Source organism: Garra rufa, chromosome 17 (assembly GCF_049309525.1).
Source record: "Garra rufa chromosome 17, GarRuf1.0, whole genome shotgun sequence".
Classification (NCBI taxonomy): domain Eukaryota; kingdom Metazoa; phylum Chordata; class Actinopteri; order Cypriniformes; family Cyprinidae; genus Garra; species Garra rufa.
In genome coordinates this window covers 32873451-32890885 of record NC_133377.1, presented here as the reverse complement: position 1 = coordinate 32890885, position 17435 = coordinate 32873451, and the positions used below count along the sequence as shown (strand labels likewise).

At 31.2% G+C, this 17435-nt stretch overlaps 1 protein-coding gene and 1 long non-coding RNA gene across 2 annotated transcripts in view; one reads left to right on the top strand and one right to left on the bottom strand.

The window, feature by feature from the left end:
* snx27a (sorting nexin 27a) overlaps nt 1–5994 on the top strand; it is a 20887-nt gene extending 14893 nt beyond the window's left edge. The window contains exons 12-13 of the mRNA XM_073821883.1: nt 57–105; nt 2218–5994. Of these exons, the coding sequence (XP_073677984.1) occupies nt 57–105; nt 2218–2285 (117 nt within the window). The 3' untranslated portion in view covers nt 2286–5994. The remainder of the gene's footprint in view (nt 1–56; nt 106–2217) is intronic.
* LOC141289710 (uncharacterized) lies at nt 3074–17434 on the bottom strand. The gene is made up of 3 exons (XR_012339976.1): nt 17311–17434; nt 16822–16952; nt 3074–3213 (listed from the first exon to the last, which is right to left on the bottom strand). It is a non-coding gene; the product is annotated as an uncharacterized lncRNA (long non-coding RNA).
* Between the last annotated feature and the right edge of the window lies 1 nt (nt 17435).

The following is a 17435-nucleotide window of genomic DNA, read 5'->3' as shown; positions in this document are numbered from 1 at the left end:
TAGTTTCTTTACCTTTCTTGTAATTTGTTGTTAAGTTTCTTTTTGATATATTAAAGGTTGAAGACGAGGCCTCGGACAAAGGCAATAAGAACTGTAGTAATAATGGTAAGAAGAAAACTGCATGCCCTTATTTTATCACCCACAAGTTAATGGGATTTTTCTGAGTGTACTCATTTGATGACCATACTCACAATGAAACCTGAAGTACTGGTTCATTCTTACCTCACTTGCTTTAAGTCTCAAGTACAGAGTCACATGTCATGCGTGTGATGCTCATTTGAACCGTCAATGCATGAAATGAACCCTGCACCCTCCATGTATCCCTTTATTATGTAAAACAAAATGCAGGAAACAGATTGATTCAGTTGCACTGTAGGCAAACACAGATTGGAAATACTCCAACAAATGTGCTTTTATTATTGAACACTGTTTTATTCATTGAGTGAATAATAAATTGGCATATTTCAGTGCTTGTGCAATAGAAGTGAATATGGGAAGTAATACAATAAATGTTAATGGTTTTCTGTACTAAATTCATAATATTTAAAAAAAAATATTGTAAATCTAAAGTTTAATACATTTTATGTGACATTTCAAATTTTAATAAATATAAAAAGTATCCATAAATGTTTATATATGTGTCAATTTATAGTGTATATAATATTTATAAATATTTTTAAATGTAAAGATTTATAATATATTTTATATATGAAGCAACCATTTTTGAACAAATACAATTTATAAATATTGTTAAATATAAAGAATAATATTTATTAAATAATTTTTCAATGTAAAATATGGTGTTAAAAATTATAGTGTGTTTGTGTACATTTGTAAATATGAAGATATTTATAAATATTTAAATATATTGTGTATATATAGTATATTTATAAATAATTTATTATAAATTATAATGTATATAATATTTATAAATATTTTTAAATATAAAAATGAATATATTTGATATGAAACAATACCATTTTTAAACAAATACAAAATATAATCGATAAATATTGTTAAATATAAATATTTATATTTATTAAATAGTCTTTCCATTTAAAAAAATTTATTAAAAATATATTTAAATTATAGTATGTATATGTATTTGTAAATATGAAGATTATTTAATACATTTTGTAATACGTTATCATTTTTAATAAATATAAAATGTATAAATATTTAAGATGGTTATGTATCATTTTTTAAATGTAAAGATTTATAAATAATTTAGTGAAAAATATATACAGTATTTATAAATGTTTAAATAAAAATATTATTTAATACATTTCATATATGACACAATGCAATTTTTAAACAAATACAAAATATAATTTATAAATATTGTTAGATAAAAGAATATTTATTAAATCTTTTAAAAAATATTTATAAATATATTAAAAATTACAGTGTGTGTATATATTTGTAAATGATTATTAAAGATTATTTAGTACATTTTGTGATACATTATCATTTTTAATAAATATACAATTATTTATACATATTTAATAATATAGTTATATATCATTTTTAAATGTAAAGATTTATAAATAATTATGTGAAAATTATAATGTATAGTGTGTGTATATATAATTTGCATAAATGTTAAATAAAAAGATTTAATACATTTTATATATAAAACAATAGCTATATAAAAATATAAATATAAAAAACAATGTATTAATATTTTTACATTTAAAGAATAATATTTAATAAATAAATATAAAGATTATTTAATACATTTAAATATGAAACAATACTATTTTTGAGCAAATATAAAATAAAATAGTTTTCAAATGTTTTTAAATATAAACAATAATATTTATTAAATAATCTTTCAATTGTGTGTGTAATATATTCTTCATATTTGTAAATATGAAGCATATATTTAATAAAAAATATTTCTACATATTTAAAAATATAGTTATGTAATGTAAATATTATTATTAAAAATTAGCATACATATTTTATTATATTTTATTGTGTATTTATTTTTCTACATATTTATATACAGTATAATATTTAGCTTTTGTTTTCCTCGGTGATAAAAAATATTCTTAAACTTCATACTAAACTTTACGAAGTTTAGTATGAAGGGTGTGACATGCCCCATTCTAGGCCAATGATTTTGAACTGGTTGCACCTGTAAAACAGAAAGGAGAATTTATAAAAACTCTTCTAATCATTCACTAGAGCTAATGAACCAGTTCTGTATTGCAGAATACCTCTCGCCACTGGAGCAACAGCAGGGATGGCGCCACCTAGGGGGCGAGATTGCCACTTCCTAAACCTCATCTCTAGACGCCCTGTGGATCATCACACTAGAGCAGACCACCATAACGACCATGTTACCACGGCAACACCCTAGCGACGCCATACCAACCACGTTTCCCACGGAGACAAAAGTGTGCCTTCCAGATGCAGAGCGTTCCATATGGCAACCACGGCAACGCAAAAACGCCATTATCGTGGCCAAGCAGACGCATTACTATCGCTGTGGGGATGTTTTGCACCAACGGGTTCTGCTGTCATTTCATCAATAGATACTTTGAACTCATGTAAAATACCACATAGGACGAGATCTTCCACGCCGTCGGTTTAGGAGACACGCTCTTCTGTAAGTCTACTGGCTGGATTTGGGGGAGCGTTAGCTAAAATAGAGCACTGTTATCAGGGCAGCGTAGTAACAAACAACCACTTTGTGATTTGAACAGCAGCCGCTATCACAATTGTTCAAAAAAATCAATATATATACGGGAGGGGGAAAGTCATGCCTTAACAAAAGTTAATTTGTGTAGCAAGGTCGCCACAATATGGGATCTCTTTAAAATTATATTGTGATGGCATTATTACTGATTCTAATTTTCCCAAAGCTCGTTTTCACTTTATTTCCCATTAAATGAGAAGTTAACAAGTGTGTGGGAGCACTAAGAAGAGTAAGTGTGATTGTGTAATTAAGAGGTAAAAGGACAGGAGTGTATATGGACAGGTGTAGTTTGCATAAGCGACCTGTAGGGGGCCCCAGTATCAAACACATAAGCAGCCGCGCTCAGAATACAGTTGTTTTTGCCTTCGGTTTATTTGTTGGTCTCAGAGGGAGCATCATGGAGTCTTCGTCTGAGTTGGTTTTAGTGTTATTTATTGTTTAACACTGCAGAGGCTTCCCTTGCTCAGTCGTAAGGAGACAACAGCACCACAGCTACTTGCTGACAGAATCTGAAGAGCAAAAACAAGAGACAGATTGAGAATATCAGAAGTGTTTTTCTTATATGGTTTCAGGAAAAAGAACTGAGGCAGCAGAAGGCAGTTGCTTTTCAATTCATTTACAAATCCCCAGAGTGCTAAAAATAACAGCCATTTTGTTTTCCAGCTATTTTTCTTTTTCTTTTTGTAACTCTAATCTTTAACGCATACAGTTGAGGTCAAATGTTTCGGTACACCTTGTAGAATAAGAGGGATCATAGAAAATGCATGTTATTTTTTTATTTAGTACTGACCTGAATAAGATATGTCACATAAAAGACGTTTACATGTAGTCCACAAGAGAAAATAATAGTTGAATTTATAAAAATGACCCCGTTCAAAAGTTTACACACACTTGGTTCTTAATACTGTGTTGTTACCTGAATGATTCACAACTGTGGTTTTTTTTTTGGTTGTTTTTTGTTTGTTTAGTAATAGTTGTTCATCAGTCCCTTATTGGTCCTGAACAGTTAAACTGCTCGCTGTTCTTCAGATAAATCGTTTAGGTCTCACAAATTCTTTGGTTTTTCAGCATTTTTGTGTATTTGAACCCTTTCCAACAGTGACTGTATGATTTTGATATTCATCTTTTCACACTGAGGACAACTGAGGGACTCATATGCAACTAAAAAAAAAAAGCGATGCATTACAAGCTGGGGGATGAAAACTTGGTAAATTTAACTTATTTTCTCTGGGAAACATTAAATATCTTATGTCTTTTCTGAAGGGAGGTACTACATGAAAAAAAAAAATGTATATATTTAGGCGAAGTAAGAAAAATGTACACATTCTGTTCAAAAGTTGTTGTTTTTTTAACTCTTAATTAATCATTTTTTCTTCTAAGAGCATCAGTGAGCGTCTGAAACTTCTGTAATAGCTGCATATGAGTCCCTCAGTTGTCCTCAGTGTGAAAAGATGGATCTCAAAATCATACGGTCATTGTTGGAAAGAGTTAAAATACACACACAATAAAAGTTTAACTGTTCAGGACAAACAACTATTATCACTAAACAAAAAAAACCAGCTGTGGATCATTCAGGTAAGAACACAGTATTAACTGTGTATTAACCGCAGTATTATTATCTTTTGGACTATATTTAAATGTCTTTTTCAGGTCAGTACTAAATAAAAAATGACATGCATTTTGTATGATCCCTCTTATTTTGGTCAAATAATTAACATTTTACAGATTCTGCAAGGTGCATGTAAACTTTTGACCTTAAAATCTAAGTAGAGAACCATAGCTTAAAATATGGTATAGCCAAAATGATATACTATAAAAGACCTTAGTGGGCCCCCCTTGTCACAGAAACAGGAGCACTTGTACCATTTTCTTAAAGGAAGAGTTCACCCGAAAGTAAAATCTTAAAATGTACTAACCCTAGGAACATATTTGGAGAAATTTAGAATTACCTCACTTGATTTTCACTTCACAAGATGTTAGTTAATAGACTGAAGTCGTGTGGATTACTGTAATGTTTTTATCAGCTGTTTGGACTCTCATTCTGATGGCACCCATTCACAGCAGAGGATCCACTGGTGAGCAAGTGATGCAATGCTAAATTTCTCAGCAAATATTTATTTTAGGGTGAACTGTACCTTTAACAGACATGCATTTTTAATGCAAGTCAAAAGCTTTTCATTCCAGCACAATACTGCGATAACTCAGCTTATCCTCATCAAAATGCTTAAGCCACCTTGGCTAGGATACCCTGATCAATAAGTGAGTTTGTAGTGTGTGTGTGTGTGTGTGTGTGTGTGTGTGTGTGTGTGTGTGTGTGTGTGTGTTCCACATCAGATTGCTCTCTGGTTAGAATAAAGGCTTCTATTATAGCAGCACAGTAGCATCTGTGGTCTAAGCATATTTACAAAATCTTCATTTGTGTCTTCATTCCTGATTATTTCCCTGTTTGATTAGTTCAGCCAGTTTATCAATGTGAATGAAGAAAAAAAAAAAAAAGTAAGACCTGTCTATTATGGTTGTGTAATTTGTCTTTTTGTCAGGAGTGCAGGTGTGACACTTTTGGAAAATGTCAAAAGTGTTCCACCCTGTATTGTTCACCAGCGCTATAAAATATGAATTGTTCGGTCAGTGTTTCTTATTTTGTGTCAATGTGCCAGGGGGGAAAAAAAAGAATATGAATGTACCAGAATGTATTTACTTATTGACATTAACTTGAACTGCAACCATTTACGATTATCATAACGCTTCAGTTTAAAATTTAAAACACTAACCTATTTTTAACCTCCCACTGAGTGTTTTTTTAACTTTAGGCCCACCTTGAAAGTATTATTGTTGTTTTGACTGTGTTTTCCCCAAAATTGGTGTGTCGGGACGATTACTGACAAGTTTAACGGCTCTATGTCTGTGTTCTGCGCTTCATCTGTAAATTTTACTGCTTATGTGTAGTACTGACAGAGTCTTTGTAGCTTTTCTGACTGAAAACATTAATTTATTTTTCTGCTAAATCAAGGGGATTGAAACAAGGCCTTGGCTGTGGTGGTTTTAGGGAGGGGCTTTGTATGGAAAAAAGATATAATGCATCCGTGAAGGAGATAAACGGGCGTGCATTATTTCATGTAGCCTAGATAATGGCGTAAATTAACAATAATATCGGGATACAATAGTTTTATATCTGAAATGTGTGAAGGTTAAACTAACCAGAGTTATAAAACATGAAAAAAACTTTGAGAAACATCATGTAGGTTGAAACATTGTAACATACTATTTTAAATAAAATGACCTATTGAAAAAAAAAAAAGGTTGTGTGTGTTATTAATTATTGGATTTCGCTGTTCCCAGGACCAGAAACGTGGTAAGGACAACACATACATCGCTGTACTCAATAATGGTGTAAAATGTGACTTGGAGGAGAAGAGCTGTTGAATAAAGTCGATATTTTATTTTTATTTTTTCGTAGTTTGGAAAATCACGGTTGAACCACTGGTGTCACATGGACTGTTTTACTGATGTCCTCACTACGTTTCTGGGCCTGGTAACGTTTCAGTTGCGTTGCTGTCTATGCAGGGTCAGAAAGCGCTCAGATTTGACAAATATCTTAATTTGTGTTCTGAAGATGAGCTAAAGTCTTACGGGTTTGGAGAAACATGAGGGTGAGTAATTATTTTTGGATGAATTATGCCTTTAAACCTTGCTAAACTCCAGCTGACTTGAAACAGAACTATGCAGTGTGTGCCAACTGTGATAGAATGGCTTTATAATTAGCGACAGAAGCGCCGTTCATTTTTAATGATCGTTACATAAATTAGTCTTCTCCGGGGTAATGATAACGTTGTTTTCAAAGTAGGTGTATAATTAAGTAGGCAATTATAAATATCATCATGTAAAATAATGTGATAAATGGCAAAAAATAATTTGTATTGTCGGATTTCTTTTTCCAAATCTCATTTTTAATGCCACGTTCCAGACAACACGTAACTCGTGTTTTTCCGACCTTCTACCAGTGAAAGTGCACAAACGGCAGTCAAACCCGTGACTTCACACTCGTGAACTCGTACTAGATCGATGGACTCCCAGTTACAAGTTCTGACGTAACATAGCATGCAACAAAGTCAGCCCTAATGCGTGCGGTGTTTAGGCAAGTGGCACACGGTGGAAAAATAGAGTTTAGGACAATATAACGGTGCAATCAAATTAATAATAATATAAAAATAATAGTAATTCATAAATGTGCCCAGGCAATTTGGCGTGACTTTCCTGGAACGCTACAAAGTCGTGAGTCGTGGTTTGAAGTGGTGATTTACCAGTAAAAAAAAGCCTGCCTGGCTGGAACCATAGACTGTAAAGGCTGGAACGCAGCATAATGTTACATCTTTAGTAAACAATCTGACCGAGACCCTATTAACCAATCAGAAAAGTTGGAGGCAGTTCTCTACCAATAGCGTTAGCTTAAGGCGGGACTACTCGTCGGCTGGACCAATAGAAAATAAGCTCGTTCATAAACGCCATTTAAACTACAACTTTTGTAGTTTGGTTCTGATAGCTGCGCAGCTGCTGCTTTTGATTGCTGATTGTCGGTAGCATCTCAATACTTGGCCGACTTAAAGGATTATTTCAATTTCAGAACAATAATTTACTCACCCCCTTGTCATCCAAGATGTTTATGTCTTTTTTCGTCAGTCGTTGAGAAATTTTGTTTTTACATTTCTGGAAATATCTCCATATAATGAACTTAAATGGTGCTTTGAAATTTGAACCTCCAAAATGCAGTTTAAATGCGGCTTCAAATGGCTGTAAACGATCGGTCATTTTCTTAGAAAAATATATATTTTTATACATTTTAAGCACTGAAACTCGTCTAGCACTAGGGCTGTGATGCGCGTTCGCGACTCTCGTACTAGAGATGGGGAGTCGACTCCAAAAGAGTCAATTTCTCGACTCTCACAGCCCTAGTGTCGGAATCGACTCCAGGTCAGGAATTCACTCCCAGTGTCGAGTGTTTTTTTCAAGTTCAACACAGCAACAGTTCATTATAACGAAAAGATTATAATGAACGTAAAGATACAAAAATTAAAACAAAAAGATAAAGAAATGAGAGGAAAAAATAAGTAATGCCAGGAAAACAAAGAACAAGAGAAAGAGAACTCGGCCAGTAGTAATTCAGATGAGCTGTCGAGGTTAGGAATTTTTGCAACAAATATTTGTTTATATTTAACGTGCCTATTTAACACTTATTTAGGCTACTTTCTTATTTAAATGCATTATTTCTTTTATTTTAGCGTTTTGTAGGCTGCTTGTTCACCGACGGAATTGCTAAAATAAACACGCATGATTGTGAATAATGTTTGAGCCACAGCCATTCCTACCCTCCATAAATTCATGCACTACATGTTGAATTTAAATCTAAATTTAACATTCAACGACAGATGTTTCAGTACAATGAATGTTTTTTCGCTGAGTATTAATTGTCTCCCTGTCTGTGTTCTGTGTTCCAGTCTGACTCGCTCATTCAGTACAGACTGCCAGAATGGACTTTTATGCATAAATGGAAATGCTTGTGTGAATGTATGACATTTACAGATAAGGATATGACCGTAAACTGAAAGTTTTCATGCTAAGGGTTACAAACGGATCTCAAAGCGCCTCACAGGGCAAGCAATTACGCTATAAACTTCAAGTTTAAAATAATAAATTCTCATGTTTTGGCCAGCTTGGATCAGGTAACTCTCCTGCAGCATCTCAAATGCATTTTTAGATGCATTTTGTCTATAGAAATGCGTCATTTTTTAGGGTCGTAGGACATACGAGCAAAAAGTGAGGAAACGAGGAAGCATATTGAGACGCACCTTCTGAATCCTGACCCTATTTTAATTCAAAGTAAATGGAGTCGAGGAGTCGATTCCACCGACTCCAAAATTAGGAGTCGGGAGTCGGAGTCGACTCCAAAAAAAACGGAACCGAACACCCCTATCTCGTACTACGCAATCACGTGGAAAGGTCACGCGTGACGTATGCAGAACTAAAGACCCGCGGCGGCGGCGGGGTTGTGGCTAGGGATACATCTACGACCGGAAACTAACAATGAAATAAATTTTTGTACCTATTAGATTGTGTTTTTTAACGTCTACACCTACCCCAACCCTAAACTTAGCCCTTACTATAATAAAAAAAAAAAACAGTATTATTGTTGTACAGTGTGATAAAAATAACGTTAGATTGATGTGCGCATGCCCAGTAGCGAATCATGTCTCCCTTCTAGTCTTTACCCGGCGGCGGCGGCGGTGGCGACACAAGCTTCGGGCAGACCGCGTTCAGGTTCAAAGGAGACTTGGTGGTGCAAATGTGGAAAATGTCAGCCATTGCCAACGGAGCAGAAAAGACAATGCGTTATCTTAAGGTATGTCATAACGTTTTATAGTTTACTCCGTGAAATATGTTTGTTAAAGTCAAGCGAACTGAAAAATTTTAGTAGGCTTCGACAACAAAGCATTATTTTAAATAAAACACTAAAACCATAAAAAGAAAACAGAATATCTTCAAGAAATTATCCAGTATTCATAATAAGAATAAATCTTGTGCTCCTGTTGTAGTATTGCCTTTGGAATTAAATACCAATTTGTATCGTTGTCTTTCATGCGTAACCACTTGGGAAATAATTTGCTTCAAGCCAGCTAAATATTTAAATGGAATTTAATTTATTATCACAAGGACTCCAGGGATTTAACAAGAGAATTAGCCACACTTAAAGCATGTCTGTGCCTGAACGTCAATATGAACAGAGAGTTCAGCAGGCAGATATGGTTTCAGTAGACCAATTAGTGTATTACACAAAAAACTGTTTTCAGCAGATAAAAGGCAAGTCTGAAACCAGTGCTTGGTATGACATTTGTGCTGTTAACTGAATATTAAAGCCTCATATAGACAAGTTAAAGGGACAGTTCACCCAAAAATGAAAATTCTGTAATTAATAACTCACCCTAATGTCATTACAAACCCACAAGAACTTTGTTCACCTTCGGAACACAAAATAAGTATTTATGATGAAATCCGAGAGCTTTCTGACCCTGCATAGACAGCAATGCAACTGACACATTTATAGTAAGGACAACAATAAATAGTCCATGCGACATCAGTGGTTCAACTTTTTGTGCGCAAAGAAAATCATGACTTTATTCAACAATTTGATCTTTTTTGTGTCAGTCTTCAACATACTTTCACAAGATTTATTTTAACTACACTGCTACATTTATGAACAGAAAATATTGATGTGTTCCTATCTCTCACAGCTACATGGTGAGGTAAATATGTTCATAAATATGAAAAATCTGTGTGTAACTTTAAAGAATGTCACTACACTACAAAACACCATTTTTCTATAATGAAATGCTTTTGTTGGGAGTTATTTCATACATGTTTGGTTTTTATATGGGTAAAACTGTTCAGAACTGTGCTAGCTAACCATTAGCATCGTTGAGCTAGGTTCAACATTAAACTAAAATTGCCAAAAAACAGTCCCGACTGAGCAATTAATTGAATTTCGATTTCTGCTCATGAAACGATCATGAAAATGCAGTAATTGAGATGAAACTATTATTGCACCCAAGCGGCAACCTCCCGCTCTCTCTATTGAAACCTGATTGAAACCAACACGGAAGTGGCTTAAACTGCAATTCATCGACTGGCCACTAGAGAGTCAGTCCCATTGACTCCCCATGTTAAAATGCCCAACTTTACAGCAGAAAAAAAGTATGTTTACAGCCTGGTTCAAAAAGTGGTTTTGGTCTATATAGCTAGTTTTGCCCTTCATGTCAACTGTGAGAGGGGTGAATTTTTTTTATAACTCATCGGTTTAAGTTATATTAAGCCTTAAAGTTCAGCATAATTAAGGGCGTGGCCACTTGAGTGACAGGGGGATTGCCGCTGCTGTCACCACTGTCGTGTTAGGCGGGCGTGGTTTCAGCAACCAGCTCCACCCACGTCCCGCCTTTTTGCCCATTTTCGATTATCCGGGAGTGACGTGCGGTGACGCGATTCCAAGATGGCGACGGCCGAATCCCGCCCACTACAGGCTTCAAAATTTTTTTTTTTTTTTTTTTTTTTTTATTGTATCAAATCATCATACAAATCGGTACAAATATCAGCAGTAGTCATACTTGAAAGATAACAAACATTCAAACAACAAAAAAAACTAAACAGATAATAAAAAAATAAATAAACAAAATAAACAAAGCAAAAAAGGGCTATTTTTGTACATAAGATTTCTTACACAAAAACTTTAAGTGCAGAGCAAATTTTAACAGTCTTCATAGCTTTCTTATTTTTAGATATTGAAATCAAATTAATATAATTTTCCATATCTCTTAAAAAGACCACAAAGACAGGTTTAGAATTTGAGAATTTACATTTGTGAATATAAAATTTGCTTAGGAAAAGAATTAAATTTATAATAAAACAAGTATTTTCTTTTGTGGGGTCTGAGTCAAAATATCCAAAAATAACAAAATAGCGCTTCAGAATCCTACGGGTGACGTCACGGATACTACGTCCATATTTTTGATTGCACCCCATTCCGCCCCTTACCAGTGGTGTGCTTTTACTCCTCCATAAAAGCCTAATTTCACATGCAAATCAGCAAAATCATGTAACGTGACTTTCATAAAATGGGACGTGCTTGATTTATTAATGTTTCTTTGATTTCGTGGTTTTAATAGTGCGTAAGAAAACTTGCGCTGTTCTGTGTATGCGCTCAGAGACTGAGCAGAACACGGACATGTAAGTTATCTTTTAGCTCAAGCTGCGCGCCTAAATGCAAACACGCAAAAATATTTCAAAATAAACCGCTTGGTGATTATTCATGTAAACCCTTCGCAGTTATGTCTTAAATGATCATAAACAGTTGAGAATGAAAATACGTATGTAAAAGTATATTGGATCCATGTGGTACTTAAAGCAGCAACAAATAATATTCCTTCTGCCGTCTCTGTGCTTAATTTTAATAAAACTTAAATACAAAGAGAAAAATCACCCACTGCTCTTGATGCACTGATCACCCACTGAAGTGATGTTTTTGAACAAATTTCGGGAGGAGCTCGCTCAGATAATTAACACGGCTGATTCACCCTTAGCAATTACTCTCCATATCCAATCAACCCAGGAAATCCCTATAAATATCACAACATTCCTACCTTCACCATCTCTTGTCTTGTTAACGCCCCTCCTCCACCCCGTCTCCTCACCTTCTGCCCTGGGCGGGGGAGAGCCCCGGGCTCGGAAATGGCTACCGAGCTCGAGGCCCTCTCCCGGACAGCACGCCAAATACGCTCAACCTTTCACTCAGTTTATTATCTGTAAGAGGGAACTCATGAATGAAGGACTTTTGTAGTTTTAAAAAGAAACAGAGTATGTTTAACTATTGCAGTGAATATACAGTACAGACCAAAAGTTTGGACACACCTTCTCATTCAAATGAATGAGAAGGTGTGTCCAAACTTTTGGTCTGTACTGTATATTTTTCTGTTTATTAAAGTTTTTACTCTACATTTGTGCAGTTTTCAGTGGGTTAGTGATATTTTTTAAATATATATAAATTAATAAATAAATATTTTTTAAATGGGGTTTTTATACAAAAACTGCTTTTTATGCAAAATAAAAGACCCACATTTCTAACTTTAATTCATAGGTATAACATGGATAATTTCACATGGTTTAGTGTAAGATTTTTGCCCATCTTTTGGAAAATCCAGTTTTAAAAGTAAAAAAAAACAACTACAAATAACTTTTACCAGTAGGTGGCTCCACTATTTGCTATTTGACCACCTGAAAGATATTTTTCACAAGTTTTTTCAGTTGAATTCATATCTACAGTACAGACCAAAAGTTTGGACACACCTGAATGAGAAGTATATATATATATATATATATATATATATATATATATATATATATATATTTTTTTTTTTTTTTTTTTTTTTTTTTAAAGCAGTTTTTTCTTATTTGTATCTTTTTTTTCTGCTGTATTGCTATCTTTAAGTTGATCCCTACTATAAAGTTTTGGACCCAGTCATAATCGTGTTAAATAATCGTGAATACAATATTGACCAAAATAATAGTGATTATGATTTTTGCCAAAATCGAGCAGCCATATATATGTCATCATTGTTTCGGCAGTGACAAAGGGAACACATAATCCTCATATTTGGGGGAAATCAAATTTTTGTACAGTTATGCCAATTTTTTGTATTTTAACATGTTTTAGTAGTTGTAGCATGCAAGTTATTATCACTACCAAAACGTTGCCGATGTTTTGTCAAAATAAAAAAAATAAACTGAATTATCAGCTAAGATGTTATGAAGTTTTTGGTTCAATGTATATTCAGACTAATAAATACTTAAGTTTGAAATCAGTATGATCAACTTTTTGCCTTTTACAAAGAAAAACTGGATTCAAATCTCATAAATCACAGTTCAAATATTGTTAAAATTGTAATTGTTATTGATTTACCTCTAAAAATGTTTTAATAAAATAGAAACAAATATATATACAAGGAAGATGTAAGCAAAATCTTAATAGGTAAATATAACTCTTCTTATTAAATTATAAATTACTGTGTTTCAGTAGTGACAAATTTAAGGGAGAGGACGTATTTCAAAACTTTCTGAAAATACAATATGAGGATTAACTGCGCAATTACTAGTAATATGTACCTTGGATATTATACAATTTGAATACATACTAAATTTGTAGTGTAAAGAAAAAATTTCCACGTTTCCAAATCTGACTTATATATGTGTATGTTATTAATGGTAAAGCTCTTCATCCAATTTAGTATATACTTCAAATCTTCATAAAGAAATGACTCATAATCCGGATCTCTTTAATAGAAAAAACACACGAGCATGAGCAGTGTAGCCTGACTCAGTTCTTTGAATGAATCAGTCTGACTCATACTAAATTTAATCCAACAGAGCAGTTTCTGAATCAACATCTGATTCACATGAGTATGACGATGATAGAAATATCTGATCATCAGCTATTTAGCAAATAGCTGCATCTTCAGCATTGCATGAACTTTAACACCATATCCCATGGTGTGCATATAAACATAGGCACTTAGAGACTTCAGCATGCTCCGCTCTCTATTTACATACATAATTACATCGTCATAAAAGCAGTGTAAAGTTAAGAGGGATCGAGAGTGTAATAAATTGCCATTGCCGGATTGAAGGATGAAGCTGTCCATGGGGTTAGAGGGAATCAATACAGCTCTAAACTGCAACGATCTGCAGAGGTCAAACTAGATGAAGTGTTGGTCCGCTTTAGCTCAGATCTCAGCTGTCTGAAGAGTGCGTGTGTGTCTTTGCCTGTAAGTGGTTGATGCTTGAAAGATTAGAGTCTAAATGAGGGATACTGTGTTTGAGAGAGCGTGGTGGTCTCATAGGGCCACTTGTGGTCATTCCGCTGGACTGAAGGTGTTTTAGTGAGCCAAATCTGTGCTAACTAATGCTCCCATGAGAGTCGTCAGTTCAGGAAGCACTCGCTGCATCTTTATTCTTTTGCTTCTACATGTTTCAGTGGTGTTTGCTTATGCTTACAGGGTTTTTAATAATATTATTAAAAATATATATTAATAATAAGTAAAAGATTTAAATTTGAAAAGTATTTTTATTATTATTACTGAGAGGTTTGCGTATTAATGTTGTTGTTATTAATAGATTTAAAAGGTTTGCATTTTAAAATGTTTATTATTATTGTAACATGTAAAGGTTCACATTGTAAAGTATTAATAATTATATTATTTAATTTATTATAACATGTAAATGTTTACATTTAAAAGTATTATTATTAATATGTATTATGTATTATATTAATATTATTATTATAACAACATGTATAGTATTAATAAGTATATTATTTTCTTTATTGTAACATGTAAAGTGTTTACATTTTAAATAATAATAATTACTATTGTTCATATTTCTTTTCAAATATAACAATATCGAAATTGTCTAAATTATTACAACATTATTACTTTTATGAATTTATAATTATTTGGTGACGTTATTTAACAAAAAAACAATGGTTTTCACGTTGTAAAGTATTAATAATTATATTTATTTAATTTATTATAACGTAAATGTTTACATTTTATAGTATTATTATTAATATGTATTTATTATATTAATATTATTATTATTATTATTATTATTATAACAACATGTATAGTATTAATAAGTATATTATTTTCTTTATTATAACATGTAAAGTGTTTACTTTTAAATAATTACTATTGTTCATAATATTTAAAGTATAACATCTACATTTTTATTATTATTATTATTATATAAAAGGTTTATTTTAAAGTATTATTATAATTAATTGTATTATATTGATTGTAACATTATTATTATTATTATTATTATTATTATTATTAGAAATATATTATTTTATTATTTAAACAAAAAAAAACATTTTTCACATTGTAAAGTATTAATGATTAGATTATTGTATTTATTGTAACACGTAAAATGTTTTAATTTTAAATTATTTTTATTATTATGAATATATTTTTATTATTATTAGTTATTTCATATAAAAGATTTACATTTTAAAGTTTTATTATAATTAATCATATTTTATTAATTATACAATGTTTATTATTATATTATTAATTTAACAAAAATGTTCACATTTTAAAGTATTAATAATTATACTATTTTAATTATTGTAATGTAAAATATTTCCATTTTAAATTATTATTATTATTATTAATGTATTATTAATAATTATTATATATGTTCAATTATTACTATTATTCATACATTTTATGATAATGAAAATGTTTTCATTATTATTATTATTATTATTATTATTATTATTATTATTATTATTATATAAAATGTTTACATTTCAAAATATAATTTTTTTATTGTAACATAAGGTTCACAATCTAAAGTATAATTATACTTAACCATTTTCTATTATAATAACATTTCATTATTATATTATTATTATTTTATTAATAATATATTATTGTTGTTGTTGTTATAACAAAACATAAAGGTTCACATTGTAAAGTATTAATAATTATATTAATTTTATTTATTGTAACATGTAAAATGTTTACATTTTAAATTATTATTGTTATGACTATAATATTATTATTAATTATTATTATTATTATTATATTATATATAAAAGCTTTACATTTTAAATTATTATAATTAATCATATTATATTAATTATTATAACATTATTATTATTATTATTAGTAGTAGTAGTAGTAGTATTAGCAAAAACATAATGGTCCAAATTGTAAAGAATTAATAATTATCCTATTTTATTTATTGTAACATGTAAAATGTTTACATTTTAAATTATTATTATGATTAATTTATTATTATTATTATTATTATTAATAATAATTATTATTATTAATAAATTCAGTTATTATTACTATTATTTATAAATATTATTATGATAATAACATGTAAAATGTTTTCATTATTATTAATATTATATAAAATGTTTACATAAAGGTTATTTATTATAACGTATAATGTTTATAATGTAAATTATTATTAAAATATTATTAGTATTATTACTATTATTAATTATTATAACATGTAGGTTCACATTGTAAAGTATTATTAATACAAATAATGTTTATTATAACGTAAAATGGTTATACTTTAAATTGTTATTATTATTCATAAATATTAAAGGTTTGTTAAGGTAATGTTAAAGGGTTTCCTTATTATTATTATTATTATTAAAAGTAAAAAAAAAAAAAAGTTAAACATTTTAAACTTAAATTAAACATTATTTAATGTGCTATGAAATAATCATAGGATCTTAATAGGATTTTATTTTATAAATATTTATTTTATTCTTTTTTTTCTTCAGATAAGATACAAAAAAAGACAGATATATAGTTTTAATATAATAAATATGTATTTTCAACATTTCTATATGCATTCCTTCCACATACGTTTATAGACTTGCATCTTTATATCTTCTTTTATTTTTCCCTAAACAGCCCAATCCCTTTCTTTCAATCACTCTCTCTCTCTCTCTCTCTCTCCTTCTCCCTTGTCATTATTATCGACCGTGCCCATCTTACCCCGTTAATTAAAAGCCATTGATCGCCGGCTGCACGCCAGCAATATTGTGGACGGCGTCACAGGAAGAGCCATTCAGAGATCAGCCGATATTTGTTTGTGTCAGTGTCTTTAAGAGGGACGATGAATGACACTAAAAAAAAACAAAGACAGACAATTAACAAATTTAAAGAGCAAATGTTAATGCATCTTCAAATATTGCTGCCTTTCATAAGTGCTTATCAACATAGTTCCACCCTGTTACCCTCTCACCTTATAAAGACAAATTTATCAGATTTTAAACTGACTTTATGCATTTAAGGCTCATTAAGGATTTAATTTCACACTTTGTCGCACCATTTTAAGCCCTCGTTCCCACTTACAGTACACACCTTATATAGTTATAAATCATATAGATTGTTACAGTTACATTCAACCCTTTACATTTCATACACACTGAGAAGCCAAACTATCAATCTTCTAGCACAGTGTCAAATCCACGCTAGTTTTACCTTCACACAAGACTAGCTCTGTCCTTCTCCAGCTCATACACACAATCATCATCTCTGGCATATCTCTGCAAAAAACATGTGTGCCATCACCTTTATTTGCCCAACACACCCACTCTTATTCCCCT